General features: G+C 41.5%; 1 protein-coding gene across 1 annotated transcript; it reads right to left on the reverse strand.

Moving 5' to 3' along the window:
• Positions 1-160: 160 nt before the first annotated feature.
• AP4S1 (adaptor related protein complex 4 subunit sigma 1) lies at positions 161-22,548 on the reverse strand. Its single transcript, XM_081867487.1, has 5 exons — positions 22,271-22,548; positions 12,095-12,270; positions 10,347-10,433; positions 9,068-9,136; positions 161-612 (listed from the first exon to the last, which is right to left on the reverse strand). The coding sequence occupies exons 2-5, from the start codon at positions 12,230-12,232 to the stop codon at positions 439-441; spliced, it is 468 nt and encodes a 155-aa protein (XP_081723613.1). The 5' UTR covers positions 12,233-12,270; positions 22,271-22,548; the 3' UTR covers positions 161-438.
• Positions 22,549-22,648: the final 100 nt, after the last annotated feature.

Raw genomic sequence — 22,648 nt, forward strand, 5'->3', positions numbered from 1 at the left:
GGTCGAGGGTCCACTTTCAGATACAATGGATACTAGACTTCTGCAATTTAGGCAAACATGGTTGCTTTTGCATGTAGTCAAAGCACACCTGTCTATTTTTTTTAGCATTTCCCAGCCTGCCTTATTAATTTTGTTTGATGAAAAGAGAGACGCAGATATATTATTAAAGAGTCTATTTATTTCACCAGCTGGATTACAGGCTACACAATGAGAATATTTTGTTATCTTAAAAATTTAAAGCAGTAACTAATTAACCTTTCACAGGTAGATAGTAAAGGTGTGGCACCTGCTTCCTTCAGTTGTCTTTTAGCATGAAAAGGTTCAGTTCAGCCCATTTGGAATGTTGCAAGACTAGCCTTTGAATCCTCAGAGTTCATTGTTCCTTCTTTCTGTTTTGAAGAATTCTGTGCGAACACACCCTTCACTGGCATAGTCTTCCTAGCTTTCAGCCATTTTGTCAAGAACAAGAAGAGGTGCGAGAATTCTGGTCTTATTGGTTTCTACAATGCAACCATTTAATACCATTTCGTCCAAAATTATGTGCACTCTGTCCAATTTGAACATTATCTGCGTACATACAAAGTTAAGGAATTTCTTTTGGAATAAGCAGGACTAAACTGGAAAATGCCAGAACTCAAATTTGTTTTTTTTTATTTAAGTGCTTAACAGATGAACTTTCTAATGAGTTTTTCGGTAATTGCAAAAATTATAACATTGTGACTCCAGTTTCACAACAGACTATACAGTTATTGTGTATAATAGTATGTAAATTAAAAGAGGTGTAGAAAAGAGAAACAGCAGAAGTAGCAAATGATGTTGGTTAACACCAATCTTATTCTAACAGCTATCAGCCTATTGTGACTTGGACTAAGAGAGCCAATCCAGAATAACTGTGTAAAGTTTCACTGAAAAGCTTGATTTTCAAATTAATTTTTAAAATGCTTCAATATGTTTAGCAGTTGCTTAGCAAAGTGACCATTCAGAACACAAGGGAAATAATGGTTAACAAATTCTGCTAAGGCAAATCAGTGACAAGAAATCAGTATCATGCTTCCCCAAAATGTTCCTGGGAATTGTAGTCTGAGGGGAGTCACCCTGGACAGAGATCCCTAGTCCCCTATTTTCCCCATAGTAGTGCAATTATATGTGTAAATGAGGTGGAATCAGTGCTGAAAAGACATTCTTCCTCTGCTTAAGTGCTCAAATGAAAAATTTGTGTATCCAGCTTTCAGTCCCTCACTGTTCCAGACATGCCTTAACTTGCAAACAGCTGTACTGAGAAAACATCACAATTGCTTGAAAAAACCCTTCCTATCTTTCGTTTGACCTGCTGAAGGTGTCTTCTTACTGCATTAAAGTATTTACCGCATATGGTGGAAATACAGGTGCACTGAGATGTAAGAATTCATACCAGCCTTTCCCAACCTGGTGCTCGCCAGATCTTTTCGACTAGATCTTTGGGACTACAACTCCCATCAGCCCCAGCCAGAACAGCTGTGCAATCTGAAATTTAAAAGAGGTCCGCAGAGATCTAACATTTCAGTACTACTAACTTAGCCAGCAAACAGCTAGAGCACGTTCTGTATTAATCGCAGCACTCCCCACCTGAAAACAAAACGAAGCCCCTGAACAAAGAATAAAGAATCTCAACATTTGCTTCCTTGGTTCAGGATGTGATGAGACATGCATTCCATCTTACTGTCAAGTGTCTTTAAAATGTTTCTACAGAGATAACTGGAGGTTGGTATTATGACTGGAAGCCCAAGGAGGCTTCTTTTCTCCCCCAGTGAGATATGAGCTGCCCCACCCTGTTGGGCAGCATTCCACAACTAGCTACTCTTCATTCCACCAACAAGTACTTCATCTGCTATTGGGAATCAAGTGACTGCAGCTCATAGTCCGTCCCTCCCCACTCAGGCTGTTCCTTCCTCATCTGCCCCAGCTGCTCTTGCCAAAGGTGCAGGGCAAGTTGCTTGGCTCTTTTAAGCATGCTGGGTCCTCTTGCGAAAGCCTTGCAGCTAAACGATGCCACTCCTTTGCAGACAGCATCGGTCCAACGCCCAACCCTCACTTAAAAATGAATCAGAATCTAAAGGGCTTGCTTATCTTTTTAAATGAAATTTTACCAAAAGCTTCAGAGAGTAAACCAGGAATTTTCACATCAGGATTATACTGCAGTATTATATTGAAAGAATATTAATTGGCTATATGCTGGGAGATAAACTAGTGACAAACCTGTACAGTACTGTTTGCTAATCTTTTGGGGAAACCAATATAATAAATATTACTACTTCCTTTTTAAAGATGGGAACCTTAGGCTGCAATGCTCAGTTCAGCTGGGCTAAACTGAGTGGCAGAGCCACTACCATATCTGAAGCCCACATGCTTGCCCTGGGCAGAGTGGAAGGTGGTAATTTGAGCATTTCAGCTGCACTAGCTCCAGTTGAGAGGCCCAGATCAGGCCCACTGCTAGTAGCTTAGTTGGCCTAACTCCACCCTTGGGATTTTAAATCTCAGTGATCTGAGGTTAAGATATATCCCTAAACCTGTAACTGTATATTTATTAATTAATTAACTAACACCGTTGTCCCATTAATTCTCCAAAGAACGCAGGTCAGTATATATTATCTTACCCCTTCCCATTTTATCCTTACAACAATCCAGTGAGGTATGTTAGGCTGAAAGAGAGGGGATGGCTCAGGTCCACCCAGCAAACTTTATGATGAGCATGAACTTGAACATGTATCTTCCTTGGTAACTACAGCTGGTCACTAAACATTTTGTGTATTTACCATTGAAGGAACAGGCTATAACTTATACATGGTAAAAAAAAATGAAAGACACAGGATTGCATAAAATGGGTGCTATACATATAAGGGTGTTTGCTTGTTAATATCTGTTCTAAATTGCTATGTTCAATCTAGAACTTCATGGTACTGGGAGTGAACTATATTATGTGAAGGTACCATGGAATATTTGAGGGCTCCCCCTTCTTTCTCTCACACACATAAGGCAGCTGAGGAATGGAAGAGAGAAAATTTTGAGTTCACCAAGAAGAGAGAAGAACGGGGGGGGGGGGGGTTGAAACAATGTTTGAGCATGCCGAGAAGGCCATTGGAAAAGACTCTGTTTCGTTACCTTCTATTTTGCACCCATTTCTTCTGGTTAAAACTGGGGGGGGCTGTTTAGGGAAGCTTTTGATGTTTAACAGACCACTGTATTTTAATATTTTGTTGGAAGCCGCCCAGAGTGGCTGGGGAAACCCGGCCAGATGGGTGGGGTATAAATAATAAATTATTGTTGTTGTTGTTGTTGTTGTTGTTGGGTTTTTTTCTAAAACCCTCAGTGTTGTTTATCCATCCCTGCTACATTCAAACCTCTGCCATTTTTGGAAACTGCCATTTCCCTCTCAGTGCTTCTCCATCCTTGCTTTACTCAAATTTCTGTCATTGTTTTAAAACATTTTCCCTTCTCAGTGCAGAAACTGTCACACATAGGAGACCCTTCTTTCCCGTTCACCAAGGCCTCCCCTTAACCTCCCAAAGTCATTTCTATTCTTTTTCTTCCTGCCCCTCCTCCTTCCTCCCCCCACTCACGGCCTTTAGAACCTTAGGAAATAGGCAATGAATACAGCACAGTGGTGAACTAGTGCAAATACAGTATAGACAGAAGAGAAATTGCAAAATTGCTATAATTTTAATAAAACTACCCTACATCTCACCACATAAGGGAAGTCTGTGACCAGGTGACCAGTCTTTGCTGTCCTATTGCTCAGTGTTTATGACCAACTTCAAAGCCTCTTAAGGTTATTTATCTTTAAACAAAACTCTGAACTGCTCTTCAAATAGAGGGCAATGGGCTAATAAAGGTAGGCCATATGAACATACTTTGAAATATATTTTATTCAAACACAAGGCCGAAATATAATTTGGCGATACATCTACTTACCACTGATGATTTTTATACCTAGTATTTTCTCAAGTTTCATAGAGCCAGATGTGTCACCCCAAGACAAAACAGTTTTGGGCTCAGTGACTGGCATCGCTATTTCAGTCACTAAATATATTTGCTTCCATTAGCATATGCCTCAAAAATACCTGTGCCTTATTAGCAAATGCCTCAAAAATACCTGTGTTTTATTAGAAGCATTGTGCATTGATGTGATTTAATGCTTGGGCATTAAGTTGGTTCTGGCAAATATTTTCTTACCAAAGCTTTTGGTCTTTAAGTGTCAATGGACTGCAACTGAAAAGTGGCAAGTCTTTAGCTCAAAGGTGAGGAAACTCCTGCAGTAGGGCCCCCACCCCTCAAGATTGATGGCAAAACCAGTGATGCTACTGCTATGAGATCTTAGGTTTCAGCACATATAAATGAGTGCTCTGACCTCCAGGATTGGTGGCACATGTGAGGGAAAGGTACCTTTGAAGAGAGGGCTTTCCTCAACACCTCAACAGTGGAATAGAATGAGAGGTTCCTCAGACTAAGCAGAAGAAGAGAGACAGAGGTTTTCCTCCCCATCACAACATGCAGCTGGGAGAAGTTCCCTTCATCCCAGCCCAGCACTGTGATGGGGAGGAAAAATGTCATCTCAGATTTTAAGAAAGTGATATCTGAACAGCAAAGAGTGTGGTTTTCCTTCCTAGCCTACTGCTGGGCTTGGAAGAGATGATCCTCTCCTCCATCTTAGCGTGATGTTGATTTGAAATAAAGAGAGGCCGTTGTGCTCATTGGGATAGAGAGGAGATCAGAGGGAGGCTGTGGAGGGGTAGTCAGGGTGTCAGCAGCCCTGCAAGACTGCCAACCCAGGGCTCCGCTAACCTTGCCACTGTCACTGTGGGAATGCCACGGACTGCATCTCCCTGCACGAGGCATCACTATTGGACTTTATTTTCTTTAAGTAATGTTGTGAAGGTTTCGTGTCACCCCCAGTCTCCGCCTAGCAGTAGCAATATTCCAGGGGGTTCCAGGCACTTACCCAGGGTTCTGTTTCTGTTGGGAAAATCAAAGCACAATGGAAGCTAGTGTCTTTATGATAAAAGGTTTATTGTACACCTGCTTACATCTTCAATGGAGGGAGTGCCTGTGTGTTAGCTAAATTCAGTAACTTCTCCTGAAAATGGATACGCTCTTCTTAAATGCTTTTATGTAATGTAATGCACAACACCAACCTATGTTTCTTTATTTAGATGTCAGTCCAGCTGTGCTCAGAGCCACACTTATAAGTACATGTGCATGGGAGTGCAACCTAGGCAGCAATTCATGCTTTTCGGAGCAGGTCATCTATGTCTTACTTTCATGTGAAAAACTGCTCTCTTGTTCCTTACACAGAAATACAGGCATTAAAAAATAATGTACTCCCACTCCAGATCCGTTTTGCCACACCAAACTTGATGTGATAACTTTCAACTGTTGCTTTTGTAATCTTTTTTAATGACTCATCTCTCCAAGATATCAGCACCTACTGCAGTTGTTTTAAAGAGCTTAATACAATTCCACCCACTTCTCCATGCACATAACTGGGACTTGTCAAATACACCAGCATGCTAAGTAGCAAAACTTGAGATATTAATTTATTGGGGGGGGGTGAGGGAATGCTTAAATTCTGGCTATTTCCACAAAGATGTATTTTTTATTTTATTTTGCTGTATTGCAGTTACAATACTGAAAACATTTTGCTTCATGTGTACTCTTAATTAAGAGGATACTAATAAGCTTCCTCTTTAGGTGGAATCCTGACTCAAATGTAATGGAGCCTCCCTTTCATTGCAAAAATTCCTTCCCTAAGATTAGATTAAGAGTCCCATTCTCTACCTACTGAGCTAATCATACGATTATTTAGCATGCAATTAGGAGAGTATTTGTAATGTCACCCTTTAATTGTCTTACTTCCATCAACACAGGTGTTGTTGTTGTTGGTTTCTCAGGACCATCCACTTCTGATGCTACCCTCAGTGATCTCCAATCCAAAAAGGATAGAGGTGGGAGAATCTGGGTTGGGAAATGGCCAAATCCTGAGCCCTGCTGATCTCATGCTCATGATGGTAGAAGGTGTCAGGACAGCTACAGGGAAACATAGTGTACCATTTTCGGGGTTGGCATATTTTTCACCCAGGGGTATGTTAGGGGATTCAAGTCTCACCTGGAATGTCCCCTTTTGACTTCCCCAAATATTACAGACGTAGTTCCATTTCCCTTAAATAAGCAGGGCCAGATCATGGGGGACACACACACCCATAACACCTCCAGTAGCACTGAAAGTATGACAGAAGATAACTCTCATAAGAAGAAAAACCTGTCCCATCAGGAAGGAGAGAAAAAACTGAGGGGACTGCGCCTGCCTCCCAGAGTTCTTTGCTCTCCTGCCTTCATCACATGGAGAGAGATGTTACCCAACCCATCTGGGTCATCAGCAACCATCTCAAATCCTCTCCCACTACATTATGCCAGCAGAATCAATGAATGGATCTGATACTAAACACTGTGCTCAGCTCAGGCAGGTTCGTGCAGAAGGAGATGGTCATTCAGTTGAACATTAACAGCTGTAATGAGCAAGCAGACTGCATTAATCTGCATCCCTAGTCTTCTCCTGTATCTATTCATCCCATGTGCTGAAATCTCCATTTGAGACTTTTGTCCAGATGCCTCTGCCATTGAAAAGCAGGTAGCAATCAGAGAAAGCGAGAGAGATCCCTTTCAATGGTAGGAGTAAATGCTCGGAGCTCGGTTCCTTTGAGGACAGAGCTCTTCCTTTGCCCAGCAACAGATTCTATCACAGCTACTGTGTTCATGCACTGAAATCTATTAAAGTTATGCATGCAGCAAGTAGAGCAAGGGGAAAATTCCTACCTTTAGACAAAATGTCTCCATTTCCCAGCATCCACTATCATATCACCACCCATATCACTAGCCTTTTAAGAACTTACCTCCACACTGTCACTATTCACAAACTATTCACATACTTCAAACCATCCATCCATATGGCTCAGTCACCTCTGCTGAACACAGTTTAGTCCAATCGTGGCAACAATTTGATTCCTACGAATGCCACACAGCCCGGCAGACACAGGAAGGAGCAGGAACATAAATAGAGAAAACTTAAAAGGATACATCCAATTCACTCTAAAAAAAGAAGAGGAAAAGGGACATTTCAGCAAGAGCAAAGGACTGCTGTTGTTCCATTTCTGACTACTGTACATTATTATACATTATTGTTAGTGTTTTTAAAGTTTATTTGTATATTGGTTTTTGGTCCAAGGGATTATCATGGAGCTTGTAAACATTCACTCATCCTTTACAGCCATTTTCAGTACAACTTTCTTATTGTAAAGCAGAGTTAAGGGACTACCGCTCCCATCATCCTTGACCATTGGTAGGGTGGCCTTACATCCAGAATTTCCTGGACATAGCCGGGATTCGGCCATTGGAAACAGTGTCTGGGCGGAAATCACTGTAATGTCCAGGAAGATCCAGACATATAGCAACCCATACAACTTTTGTGTCCGAATTTTCACTTTCTGACATATGGCAACCCTACCTTTGGGCAACCTTGGCTGGGGCTGATGGGAGTTGGGGGTCTAACAACGTCTGGAGAGTCACAGTTTCCCCACACTGTTGTGAAGCAAGACCTACTGCATGCCGTCATCTACTAGTTTTTCATGTCTTTTGCTATGCTTTGGATGAGGCAAAGATGCACAGCCCTAAACTATGGGAAATCCTACTGAGCAGCCCTCTTTTGAGTGGGAGCTTCTACCAGATGCTGGTCTTACTTTTAAAGCTACCTTTTGCAGGTATAAAGACTTTGATTGTTTTCGGTGAAAGTGGGCAGCTGAACTGTTTTGCACTTCTGCCAAATTGCTGGAAGACACATAAGTCTTGGCTGTGTGTCAGTCACCACATTTCTGCTGGTGTGTTATGAGGCGATCCAGTGTTAAAAATATCCATGGCATTCCTCCTTGAACGTGTATCTTTCTGCATGTCGGGCATCATAATGTGCACACACGTGCATCTGCATTTTATGATCTTGATGGTTCAATTCATTGGCTCTGCTTTTTATATACAGTTATATAGTTTATATAGATATTTATTTTCCTAACAGTGTTTGTATGGTTTTGTCATGGCATTTGGCTAGTACAATAAAGCTTATTTTGAATTTTCACCATAATGCACACAGTGAAAGCCCCAACATGCGTATGTGAAGCTGCCACCCATTTAAGAAAGCACATTTCCTAAAAATCTGCCTGCCTTATTCTAAGCACTGCCTCCTAATACCAGTTTTGTCTAAATTGTGATTATAACACAATCAACAGATGCGGCTATATCTCTATTTCTGAATGATCATCTATTGGCTGAAAGATGGAGTCTAATGTACAATTTGTACCACCCCATAGAGACTGGCCTTGCTCGAAGCTGCTGGCTTGTTCAATCTAAAAGGTTTGAAAAGTGTGGTACATCGTATCATGCATGTTTCTATTTTAATTGCTTGTAACACAGAGAACAAATAAATGATATAACAAATTGAACTGTTAATTCCCAAGAGATGAGCTAGTGAAAGTAAAATTAACATATAATATCTGCAGAATTCTGGCAGTATCTCAAGCTAGGATGATAATGGAGGAGGAAAGAACAAACTGTGGGAAAGAAAAGAACATCTGTCCTTTACTAGAGAGATGATTTGTCATCTCAGTATTTTTAGATTTGTGAGTTTCAAAGATTCTTTCAAAGTGCTATATTTATCTAATGACATAGGCAGAGCTTACATTCAGATGTTGGACCTCTCCTGGTGTCCCAATAGAAGCATCCAAAAGTTGGGAGCAAGTTATCAAGTTATCAATTTCCAAGCTAGAATTCTATACATGTAGAATAATACAGACTTGAGCCACCTGTGTACTTGCTTAATACCCAATGACTTAAATGTTGATGTCTTTTGATAAAAATAAACCCAAAGGTCAAATATCTGCACTCTATCATGGTGCTAATGTTTAAGACTAATTGGTCGATGATATAATAAATCATATGAAAGCTTTCTAAAAAAGAGAAGAGTTTGTATTTGGTTCAATATCATACTTACCACTCTACTGAAATACTTGTCCAAAACCTCCACAAAATTATGAATGAGTTCATATACAGCCATTTCATTCTGAAAATCAATTGGAACATCAGAGAAACCAGTGATCTGTTAACTTTTCCACATTACTTATAAAGCTCACAGTTGTGATTTTTGTTATCCATTTTAGGAAACAAAACAAATAGTCTGATCCTTAGACCTTAAAATTCACTGCACCAGCAGTATAAATTCAAAAGAGTGTACCAGGGCAGCATTACAAACAACAACACACTGAATTTCACATCAGGTTTAATTGCACACAGACCATGCCAATGCTGATGTTTGTGCTCAGAATGGCCTGGATCCCATGATTGGCAGGGGGCACTGCTTGGTGTCCTTCAGGCAGGCATGGCTGGCTGTGTGGTGACACAGGACAGGGCTTCCTCTGTAGTAGCACCTGTATTATGGAACTCTTTCCCTGGCAAAATGGATGGTGGCATCCTAGCTGGGATTTTACTGCCAAGTTAAAACATACTTGATGTTCTGGGCTTTTGGAAGAAGCCAGGAGAGACTGACCAAGGCCTCAGGTTTATTTTATGCTGCTATGTTTTATTGATGATTGATATTATTGATTGTTGTGTTTCACTGTCGTTTTATGTTGTATGATGTTTTATATTGTGCTTGAAAATTGTCCTTTGATGACTGTTATGTGATGAAAGGCAGTCCAGAAAGGTTGTAAATACATACATGAATAAAACAATTTCTCAAGGTGCTTCCTTTGTAAACAGGTCACTGAGATATCGCTAGTGGGTTGTGAGCAACAGGGGTTTTTTTTAGCTTATCAGATTTTCCATCAAAATAATAAATTCATATTACATGAGGAAAAAATACGGTCTGGCTTTTCAATGATGACATTGTATGGGTGCTGTAAAAGGTTTGCTTGCATGTGGTGTACCAATCCAACAATAAACACCCACCTGGAAGCACCCTGGTCTCCTGTCAAGTCTCTATTTGCAGGGTCTTACTTACAAAAGCTCATGACACCCTGCTTATCTCTGAGGTGCCATAGGGTTCTTGGTTTTGCTGAAAGGGACTATGCTGCATTTCCTTCATCTCTTATGATGCAACTACATTGTGGGAGAGCTAGATATTGCAGAGTGAAGGACACAATAAAAGGAACTGGATCACATATGGAAACCAGGAAGAAACTGAAGCAATGGGCATATATCAAGTTCGGTATTTGTCTTTAGATCATAGATCAATATTTGTTTTTTCTTTACATAGTTAAGAAATAAACACATACCTCGGTTTCATTAATTCCAACCACTATGAAAAGAGCAGCATATTGCCTGTACACCAGCTTAAAATCTTTGTATTCAATAAAGGAACACTAAAAAAAAGACATAGATAAAATTTGATGGATGACACATTTTTGTAGATATTTATCTGCTTATTGAATATTTCATCTGGACAGTTTTTAGTTTATGCAGGCTAAATAAGTTATTAAAGGGAAGAACAATCGATGCCAATGTTGTTTTTATTTACCAGTTCTAAAAATGCCCTGTTTACATATAAAACAAGGATGGGTGGAGGTTTGTTCTCTACTTGTAAAACAGCCCACTGGCGTGTGTTTTGTGTGTAACAAAACCAGCCCCCCCCCGCCTATGTTGTTGCACTCCGTTGCCTTAAGCAGTTTCTCCCAGCCCAGGTCTTTCATTGGAGCTCAACTGAGAGAAAACTGCTTAAAACAAAGGAGAGCCAGTAAAGTTGTGCTCCCCTTACTTAATGTCATCTGTTCCTCACATGATTTCCCACCCCTTGTTTTTAAGTAAATGACATATCACTCACACACCACTATCACATCTAGCTTGATCCTTAAAAGAACCTGAGATGACTCAAAGTCAGTGTCATAGCCTTTGCTAGGATCTTGAAACTATCCTGGTGCCTAGAGTACAGTGGTACCTCGTGATACGTACTTAATCCGTTCCAGAGGTCCACTTGTAACCAGAAACCGCTTGTAACATGAGAAACACTTTTGCTAATGGCGCCTCCCGCTGCTGCCGTGCCACCGGAGCACGACTTCCGCTCACATGCCGGGGCAAAGTTCACAACAAGGGGCATCTACTTCCGGGTTAGTGGAGTGCATAACCCGAAGCATTTGTAAGGGGGACAGTACGTAACACGAGGTACCACTGTACACACACCCAAAGTTTTCCACAGTCTTGTTGAAATGAAAAGGGTTTCAAAATTATTTTGTTTCTGTTACCTTAGCAACAATTTGCAGATGAAGGAAGGATTGGCTAACAATAAAAAAGATGGTTTTCTTGACAGAGCACATATCTCTATATGGAGTGGACCTATATGAATTAACATATTAGAGCATTTATTGGCAGTGCTATTTTTCTAGGGAAAGAGGTGCTGGAACTCACCATAAACATTTCTCGTTTTCTTAGAATGGCAACGGTGCCCACCTGAGAGGTGTCAAGACTGAGTTCCTATGAGTTCCCCCTGAAAAAGGGCCCCAGATGTTGTTAGACTACAACTCCCATTGTCCCTAGCCAGCAGGGGCAGTGGTGAGGGATGGGAGTTGTAGTCCAAAAACATCAGGAGGTCCAAAGTTGGGAGCCACCGTATTGGGGGTGAACTGAAGAAATCATCATACTATATATATGGGCACAAATAGCACCTAACATGCAGCATTCCAGAGTTACTTTTTAAACAACATAAATTGGTGGTGGGAGAGTGCCATTTAAAAAGCAAAGGGGCTGTACAGGCAAGGGAACCATCTTCACTGCTGCCTCATTCCATCTTCTTGAGGTCATTTCCCGCCCAGCCAAGCTCTAATGTTGGAAGTTGGGACAAAAGTGGCTGTGGGGAAGAGCATCTTGCGTGCACACACCTTTTGCATGCCAAATCCCGTTCAAATACACACACTTGTGCTATACACAGAATGTACCCCTGCTGTGAACTTGAGGAAGGCTAAAGTTCAAAGTCATAGGTCTGCCCCAATCAGATTGTTTGACCCTAAAATGTCTACATAAAAACACATACTTGCTCCTTTGAACGGGAAAGGCAATGCTTGATTACTTCAGCTTCTAGTATCGTCCGTTTATGAAGGTCCATGTATTCATAATATCGAGAGAGTCTTGTTTGCCCTTGCTTGTTCACCATAAGAAAAAACTTGATCATGATTCGTTGTCTGCTCTTTCAAGGCCAGATGGTCAAAACTGAAATTGAGATTAAATAAAACTGTAAGGAAATTAACAGCTTCATCTTTTGAATTGGCACTGAGTTAAGGACAACCTTTTCTAGGCTATGACTGTGGGTTCAGGTGAACGGGGCTTCTAAAGTCACATAAAACATTCCAGCCAGCTGCCTGTAGGTGATCCCATGCTGGGATCCCATGCTGGGATGAAGCTTTAGATGTGCCCCCCTCAACATTTGCTACAAAATGCTTTACTAGCATATAAAGTATAAGCAGACATTTCCCAGAACGAAACCCCTCCCACTCTGCAAATTCCAGCAAGGAGATATGTTTAGCAGGCATGTGGGAGGAAATGCATAGTTACTGTGGAAAAATAGTGTTCTGCAGAAAATTGAAAAGCTAGAAATTAGAACTGTGGGCATTTGCCCCCCTCCTTCTGCATTAATGTGCCAACCACCAAAAGATGGGGAGGGGAGAGATAGGGTGCATTTATTCTGAAGCCTATTATAATGGCAAATTATAGTATCGGGCTATTTTTATAATATATTGCCATTAATTCTAGATGTGTTCTTCAGCATTTCTTAACCCCAAGCATATAAAGCTCATAAAGATAAAAGGCAGAAATTGGTAATAACCTATCATAATTGCCTAGGGCATTGCTCTTTGTTCCGTATCTAGCTCAAGTGGTCTAATCCTCACTCAGTGATTAAGTTCACTATGTGGTTTTAGGAAAATCACTCTATCTCAACCTAACCTGCCTCACAGAGTGACGCCCCCCCCCCCACCTGGGTGGGGGAGTTAACAAACAACTTTTAAAAAGTGAAGGGTCCAAGAAGCCACACATCTATGCTTTACGCCAATTCCAGACTACACTGGAACCTAGTGCGATCCATGCCATCAGCCAAGGTTTGCAAAAATACCTTTATAAAGGCTGAACTACTCCAGGGTCACTTTCATGACCCACTTATGAAACAATCATGAGGCATTATCATGTTAATTTTGTAGAGCAAATTTCATCATCTACCTACCAACCAGACACTATCATGCTATGTTTTGACTTGTCATGTATTAGGCCAGTCCCTCGCCTAGTTCAAGCAAACTAAATGAACTACTGTTCCCACACCACCCCTCTCTAGGCACTCCTCCACAGCAGCAACCTCAGTATCAAGCAGCAGTAGTGCATCTATTGTTCACAATGTGGTGAACAAGCCTCTCATTTGTTCCACAAATTCTGAACTGAATTGCTCCCATGAATACCCTTTTAGCATGAGTAATTGTTGCAAAACTCAGTCTGTAGACAGGTGTGATGGTTTCATTTCCCCAGCCCTGGTTAAGATGATAAGTCATCAGCTGTACCCATGTTAAAGTAATAATAACAAATGGCTGCTTATATTTTTATAACTCAGTGTTCAACTTAACTTTGGATTCTAAAGGCTAAATACAGTTTAGATGAACCTTTATCAGTTCTTCAAGGAAGCTCTAGTTCAATAGTTTAAGCCCATAATTTTCATTCATAACTTTTCCATTTGTATGTACTATTTTGTGGTAACATAATGGCCCTGTTCACACATCACAGTAAACCATAGTTAATGGTATATGTGCCTAAGAGGGCTCCTTTGCTCCTCCCTGCTTGTGCATAGAGGAATTTCCTGCTTTGCATCATGTCTGAAACAGGGATTGTGTTTGTTTCACTTCCAGAAACCAAAATCAGCTAAGAACAACCCTTGTTGTGCTTTTTAAATCACATTTTGCCTAGTTTATCATCTTCCAGAAAGAACAAATGTCTAAAGGTATGCTGTAAGTCTTTCACAGCCTAATCTGATGAAGAATAATTAGAAAATTAGTTTCCCGGATAGTTTTAGTAGAGATAAACTGGGATCTAAAGAGCTGTGTGTGAGTGAAACACTGCCGTGCGTGGGGGTGGGGGGTGTGTGTCACAAATTCCAGCACTGGATGCATCTGTGGAAGATCTCTAAACCATCAGGGGATTTTGGGAAGCCACAAGAGCTGCAGGGTGAAAACAGGGCTGAACAAGCAGGAGTATATGTGGAACACCACTCCCAGCTGCTTTGATCCCACCCTGCTGTTTTTAACTAATGGGTCCATCCCATCCTGATTTGGTATTCTGGCACTGTAACTAACTTTAATTCAAGTCAAGTCATTTTATTACGGTCAGTGACCAGTATTAAGAACTTTAATTAACATCCAAACTTGAATAGAATATAGTTCTCTCCTCTCCTCTCTAGAGGCAAGAACGCTAAAATACAGTGGTACCTTGGGTTACAGACGCTTCAGGTTACAGACTGTGCTAACCCAGAAATAGTACCTCGGGTTAAGAACTTTACTTCAGGATGAGAACAGAAATCGCGCCATGGCAGCATGGCGGCAGCAAGAAGCCCCATTAGCTAAAGTGGTACCTCATGTTAAGAACAGTTTCAGGTTAAGAATGGACCTCCAGAACGAATTAAGTTCTTAACCCGAGGTGTATCAGTTACCTGTACCATTATGGATTTCATTATTTTGTGCATGTGTATTTAATGTGGTGCCCACGAGAGTCATTGTATACATTTCCTATTGAAGACCCTATAATTTTTCCAAGAACTGGAAATGGCACTATAGTTACTGTACTATGGAGTTACCCACAGTAGACCTGCTCAATGTTCCTGTCCTGCCATAGTATTTAGTCAAACTGGTTTTACAAACTTCTAATGCATTTCAAAGACTAGTTCTAATGACACAACCAGCACAACTTTAACAGAAATGTATACTGTACATTGTTATGGCTGGCAGTATAGCTGTTTACTCATATATGTACATATAGATAAATATATAGATACAGATACACACACACACATTTAAAAATACAAAAATACAAAGCTCCTCTTTTTCAAGAACATGCTTCCATTAAGAAATTTCATTCAAGACTGAAATTGACTAAACCAGGCACTCCAGTCAAGCCGCTGTGTTGGCAGCCCTGAAGTAATTTCACTGGGACACAAGCCTGGGCAGTGTGTATGGAGGTCCTGGGCAGCCCAGATGACAAGCCCCCCTTCTTGGCCTTACAGATGTGGTCCAAAGGAAAGCAGAGCAATACATTTGGTACCATCTTGGCTGCAGGAGTTGCCAGGAGGCGGCATACAAAGCACCACCCAACCATCTTAGGGACTCCACTCCAGATTTCTGTAGGGTTTACTCCTTAGCCTTTTCTTCTCCTAAAGGAGTATCTCCACCCCCATCGTTCTGCCCGGACACTGAGGTCCAGCGCCGAGGGCCTTCTGGGGGTTCCCTCACAGTGAGAAGCGAAGTTACAGGGAACCAGGCAGAGGGCCTTCTCGGTAGTGGCACCCACCCTGTGGAAGACCCTCCCATTAGATGTCAAAGAAATAAACAACTATCTGACTTATAGAAGACATCTGAAGGCAGCCCTATTTAGGGAAGCTTTTATATTTGATTAATTATTGTATTTTAATATTTTGTTGGAAGCTGCCCAGAGTGGCTGGAGAAACCCAGCCAGATGGGCGGGGTATAAACAAATTATTATTATTAGTTCATTATGTTTTTATATGCAGCAGAGGTTTGGGGTCAGTGTTTCCTTCTGCTACATGGGCTACCTTCCCAGGTTGTGGAGCCCCATCTGCCCCTCATTTCCCTCTACAGCACATGCAGAAACTGCCTTCTTGACCATTGGACCCACCATTGGTCTAGTCCACTCAATCTGATGGAACCTGTCTTTGCAAGCAGGGGAGATCCCTAACACACCAAGGGTTTGAGACCGATCAGCTACCCTCACCTGGTTTTGTCAGCCAGTTGAAGCTATTCCTGGGGTATGGCCACTGCTATATGCTGACAGCTTCTAGGAGCCACAGATGAAAGCTAAGTGCAGGGTGGGGACCAAAGGTGGACAAACTACCCCAAAAGGAGCACAACGTGTCTCCCACCAGATGTACTACCCCTCCTCTAACATCCCATCTGGTAAATATAATTTCACCATACCACTGACTTGTTCTAAAAAAGGTAAAGGACCCCTGACAGTTAAGTCCAGTCGTGAATGGGGTTGTGGTGCTCATCTCGCTTTACTGGCCAAGGGAGCTGACGTTTGTCCACAGACAGTTTTCCCGGGTTATGTGGCCAGCATGACTAGGCTGCTTCTGGTGCAACGGAACACCGAAACCAGAGCAGCACACAGAAACACCGTTTACCTTCCTGCCGGAGTGGTACCTATTTATCTACTTGAACTCTGACATGCTTTCGAACTGTTAGGTTGACAGGAGCTGGGACCGAGCAACGGGAGCTCACCCGTAGCGGGGATTTGAACCGCCAACCTTCCAATCGGCAAGCCCTAGACTCAGTGGTTTAGACCACAGCGCCACCCGCGTCCCCTGACTTGTTCTAGGATTGTCCAAAACAACTTTATTTAATAGGTTTTCTCTTTACTTCCCCAGACCCTAGAGAGACTCAACCCCAGTTTTATTTGTACAGTTATCAAACTACCCAGAACAATTGGATTGGGGCGAATGTCACAGTAACATTATAAAAGAAATCAACTATGATTATAAGTACTGGACAGAGGCAGAAGGGCCAATTCCTATTGGTTTCAAATTGAAGATACAGTCATATCTTGGATCCCGAACGACCTGGAACTCAGACGTTTTGGCTCCTGAACGCTGCAAACCCTGAAGTGATCGTTTGTGAACGTTCTTTTGGAACCCGAACGTCCAACAGGATTTCTGCAGCTTGCGGTTGGCTGCAGGAGCTTCCTGCAGTCAATCAGAAGCCACGATTTAGTTTTCTAACGTTTTGGAAGTCGAATGGACTTTCGGAACGGATTCTGTTTGACTTCCAAGGTACGACTGTACTGGTGAGAGAACCAACCTGTAATATTTCCCGCTGCATTTGCATTATACATAGTAACTATAGCCACCATTGTCTGATTCACTGCTGGCACTGCTCTGAAGTACAGTATTTTACACTCTCTCATTTGCTTAATGCTTGATTTTATTTATAGATGGATGCTGAATTTCCTCATGGGGAACTTCTTGCTATGAAACACAGCCACTGTGTAAAATAATTATATTATTATTATTTATAGATATAGGCATATGTCTTTATGCCAAATGCAAAGCTCAGCTCGCTCTTAAATATGGAGCTGTTTAAGAGAATATTAGGCTATTTACAGATCACAGGAGGTACTCTTTCCTCATGAGCTGACAATAACTTTCACTCCCATGTCAGGAGAGTACTCTTAAAAGCTCACAAACAGGCTTGCGGCTGTTGTTAATGGATTTAGATAGAACACCTTTCTAAGGAGAAAAAAGAGTAATTGATATGTGAGGCATTTTAAAACCTTAGGGGTAGAGCAAAGATTCTCCAAGTGTGGTCTGCTAACTCCATTTGGATGGTCCACAGAAAGGTTGCAGAACATGCCTATACTTGATCTATTTTTATGACAATTGAGTTGAAGGGTTTTTTTGATCAAGGACAGAGTACTGAGCAAGATAACAAAGTCCAGACCTAAGTCCTGTGATTTTCATAGGATCTGGGTGCAGTCTACTTAACTTTTCTATTAAAAAAAATACCTAACCCCTGACCCATACTGGTGTTGGTAAGGATTCAACAGAAGTCTACCTCCACTGTGGACCTGAAAGGGCGATGAAGTGCATACTGCTTTTTACTAGTGTTCCTGCTGGCAATAATCATATTTGGTCCTAAAACTGGGTTTGAGGGGCAGAGCAGGACTGTGCCAACAGAGCTGCTGGTTCCAAAGCCAGCCTGTTTTCTAGTGAAGAACCTGATCGGAGCCCTGTGCTGTGCCAGGCTGCAGCTAGTGCAGCAAAAATAGGGGGTGGGGGGACGGACTGCTACCACCCTCTGTCCTGGCTGCTCCATGCCCCAGTTAGGATTGGGAGAATTTGCCACTCTATTCCCAAGTTAGAATTGCTCTGCACAATCTGTTTTCAGCACAACCAGGTTGATCAAGGAACATGTGGGATTAAAATAAAGAAGCACATGTCTTTGAGCAAGAGCTACATGCCTTTCCTCTGTATTGGGAAACAGCTTCCAGGTCAGAGAGGATTACTTCCAGACAAATTTTTGTCCCAACACCTTAGTTTTGAATTAAGCACATGGTACACAGTCTCTGAGCACAAACACTGTGGCTCTGGTTATTATAGTTATGAGTTACAGATGAACTTCATCCTCCACATATTTACCTAATCCTTTTCAGCACCACTAATTCTAATAATTGCAACATTATATGGAAATGCATTCTATTAGTTAATTATGTGTTGTATAAGTACTTCCTTTTGTTTGTTTTAAACATGCTACCCATCAATTTGAATTAATTACTGTGTTGTTTGTAACTCTGAGACTGTTCTGTTTCTCTTTTCACTCTCTCCATTCCCTAACTTATATTATAAACCTTATTGTGTCCTCATTCTTCTCTCAGTTATATACATGTGTATATATTTAATAATAATAATATTTAATAACAACAGCAAGATGCTGGGATGAGTGGGAACAATGTGTGTCTCCTCTTCCATAAAATTATAGGAGTTGTATAAAAAGTATAAATTTTCTTACGTATCCTCAGGTTATGTGGTTTCAACTGAAGAATGGGCCACTTCAGAATGAAAAGTAAACAGCACAAACTCAAAAAGAAGCCTCAAGAGCTTCTAGCCCATAGAAGAGGCAAATAAAGATAGCATAATTAATGCCCCTTAGGGTTATGAGAATTTATTTTAATTAACCCACTCCAAAATGGTATTGCAGAGTGTGATCCTCAGAAATATTCAGGTGGAAATGATGAACTGCCATGTTCATGATGAGAATATCATTCCAAACCTTACTTTAGGGTTGATATTGATTAAATTATTGATACAGATTAAATTTTTGAATTTAATTATGCTTCTTTTTATGCTATGGGAATGAGGTTATGAAAAGATTCAGTCATGTAGGTGTGACACAATGTAGTGCGTACACACTCAGAGGATGACCTCCAAACCATCCTAAATATCTTTGAAGAAGCATACGAAAAGCTTGGCCTATCGCTCAACATCCAAAAAACCAAAGTTTTATGCACCAACAAACATAAAACAACCCCTCTGCAGCGCCACAAATCCAACTCAGTGGTGTAATGTTGGAAGGTATAAATCACTTCTCCTACCTGGACAGTTATCTTTCCACAAGAGCCTTCCATTGTGGAAGGACATGTGGATCCAGAACTGGGCTCCACAATCACCTGTGGACACACCGTTAAGACCGTGTACATGGAAGACAATCTAACTCGGCTACAAGTGATCGCCAAAGAAGAAGACACTCCAAATTAGCCACTTTAATACATAAAGCCCTCCATGACTAGGGATCTAGGTGTAGACTGTTTCAAACCATGAGATCGGCAGAGCGGGGTTCTGCTTCTGGTCCTGCCAATAAATATGGCTTGTTGTGTTGGGATCTGGAAGATCCCAACTCTCTGTAGTCGTGGCCCACCTTTGCAATTCCCTACCCTTGGCAACATGATGCCCTCAATATTAAGGGATTTATTTGCCATATGGTGAAGACACCTACTTTCTGAAGTCTTTGGGGCATGAAACTTGTGTCGATCCCTCCAGAATCTGGATCTCTGTGTTCTTAATGGAACTGAAACTGCATGTTATTTTTCAATTGTATTTTATGAGTTTTATCAATATTTTTATATTGTAATTACTTTGAGGTCATTATGATAAAAAACAATCTATAAAAACCTGTGATCAATTAATAAGCATTAAAAGCTAATAACATGAAGCTACAAACATGAGCCTGACCAAACTGCGGGAGGCGGTGGAAGACAGGAGTGCCTGGCGTTCTCTGGTCCATGGGGTCACGAAGAGTCGGACACGACTAAACAACAACAAAAGCTAATAGTTGTCATCAGGAACAGTCATACTCTGTTAATTCACTTTACAAAGAGAATCTAGAAAACAGTTAGCAACCAACTCACATTCCAGTGTTTTCTGTTCTCATTTTTTTTTTTTTTTTGGAACTGTTTTGGATTATAAAAATGCAAGTTTAAAATGCATTTGCAATGCTTAACTGTCCAGGGTGTACTAGCAAAAACACCTTAGGCTTTTCAGGGATACGTAGCCTTTCATTAATAACTCCCATCTTGTTGCTTATACAGTGGTACCTCAGGTTAAGTACTTAATTCGTTCTGGAGGTCTGTTCTTAACCTGAAGCTGTTCTTAACCTGAAGCACTGCTTTAACTAATGGGGCCTCCTGCTGCTGCTGCGCCGCCGGAGCACAATTTCTGTTCTCATCCTGAAGCAAAGTTCTTAACCTGAAGCACTATTTCTGGGGTTGCGGAGCCTGTAACCTGAAGCGTATGTAACCTGAAGCGTATGTAACCCAAGGTACCACTGTACTTTTATTACTTCCTAGTCAACATTTAGGGTATACTTCTACATAAGTACTCTACTGGATCAGACCAAGAACCTATCTAAGCTGTTGTATATATCCATCAACAAAGGCATAATGCCTCTAAGAACAGACCTTGATAGAGCTGGGAATTCTAATCTGAGGAAATTGAAACAGGGCTTTATTCCATTTTAGTTAATCCAGAACATTTATGTTTGTCTCTGCCCCACTGCTGGCCATGCAGCCCACAACAGAAAAAGACCCCTATAGCCATGGTTTCATGACTGTAGCCTTAAAAGTCCAGGTCTCTGTATCAAATTTACTTTGGAAGAATAAAGCATTTATTTTTTTTATGTGATTCGCTCATTATCCAGTACTTAGGATGTGACAGAACACTTTAGCGCAATAGGTACTTTATTTAAAGGAAACCTACTTTGAAGTACAAGTGTGTCAGCACTAGACTCCTGTATTTTAATTTCATACCTTCAATTAAACATTTTATTTTGTGACTTTACACTGTAGCTGTAAAACGCTCCTATATATAGCTTACATATTAACTTGCTCCTTTTTAAGGATATGGTTTGCAAAGATGACTGAGTAGTTTACCAAAGGCTAAAGAAGGCATGTTCCCTACGGCTCTGACTAACCTTGTTTTAAACATCCCTGTGATGGAGTTTCCCTCAAGGGATTGCTCAGAAAGCTCTCCCTCCTTCTACAGAGGTTAGCCTCTCTTAATTTAATCCCATACTCATAGTAGTAATTTGACACTGGTTTGCCGACTGCCAGTACTCTGGTTTCTATTTGCTGCCTTGCTACTTTGGGTGACAGAGTAATAATAACAACAGCAGTGGCAAAATCAGCGCATGTTTCATGTCCTGGGGGAGGGAGGGTGTGTTGTGCGTGTGGTGGGAGAAATAGCCTCTTGTCCACCCCAAGGAGTCAGCTGTAGACATGTGAGGAATGCAACTGCAATGCCAAGAATCTTTTGCTGGCACAGCCCATCATCGGGGAGACCATTTTAAATGAGCTGAAGGAGCAACAAACAGTAGCAGCCTACTGAAAAATTATAAACTGAGGAGAGAAAGTAGTAGCAAGAGACTGTTAAAGTGGCAGGGAGTTAAGTATGGAATACACTCCTTTGCAATCTTTTAAAAACGTACCATCAGGGAAAGGTACAGTTTTCAAAATGGGTCACAAAACCTTTTATTCCTTCCATGTCTTTATCTCATGGAAGTGGGATGAAGAAGGGCCAGAGTTTGTGGTGCTGGGTAAAATGCCAGTTTGGACATTCAGAATGAGTGGATGCTTTGTAGACTACCAGCGATTATAGTTGCTGTTTAAAATGCCAGGCAAGAAAAAAAATTCCCTGCAAGAGGCTCATTTGATATAGGAAGCTTTCTCCTAAAAATGGAAAATGCACTCTTAGCATGGTCAGATAACTGTTGAATTTATATGTTCTTCACATGCTCCTGGTGGTTCTTCCTGAGCTAAATAAAGCCCTCTCTACAACTATCAACAGTTTACACCATCGTGTAAACTGGCAAAAAGACTGAGATGCCAAGGAATTTCCCAGTTCAAATGTCACATTTGCCAGGAACTCAACCGCACGACACGGGGAAACATTCTGACCTACCTTCCAGGGTTGTCGTGAGGATGACAACTGGACAATGCACAGTGAACACGTGAAGTGCGAGTGTCATTCTCACTTTAAAACCAAAGAGCGACCATCTCTGCGGGCAGCTCTGGCTCTCCTGGCCATTGACAAGCGAGTTTTACCGAGGAGTTAAAAAGTCAGCCGCGAGAAACTGATTTAGGACTGAAGGAGCGAGATTTTTTTTTCCCCCTCAGCGAACACCAAATACCACCCAGAGCGCAAGAACCCCCTACTTTCCTCTCTAGAATTTCCTCTCAGGCAGCGCCCGCGCATGCGTGTAGCAGGACGGCGCGGGTGTCGGAGCAAGGCGGGTGCCGTTTCCCAGCATGCCCCGCGTACCTCCGCCTCTCCCCCCCC

The sequence above is a fragment of the Podarcis erhardii genome (assembly GCF_964252035.2).
Source record: "Podarcis erhardii genome assembly, chromosome: 1".
Lineage (NCBI taxonomy): Eukaryota > Metazoa > Chordata > Lepidosauria > Squamata > Lacertidae > Podarcis > Podarcis erhardii.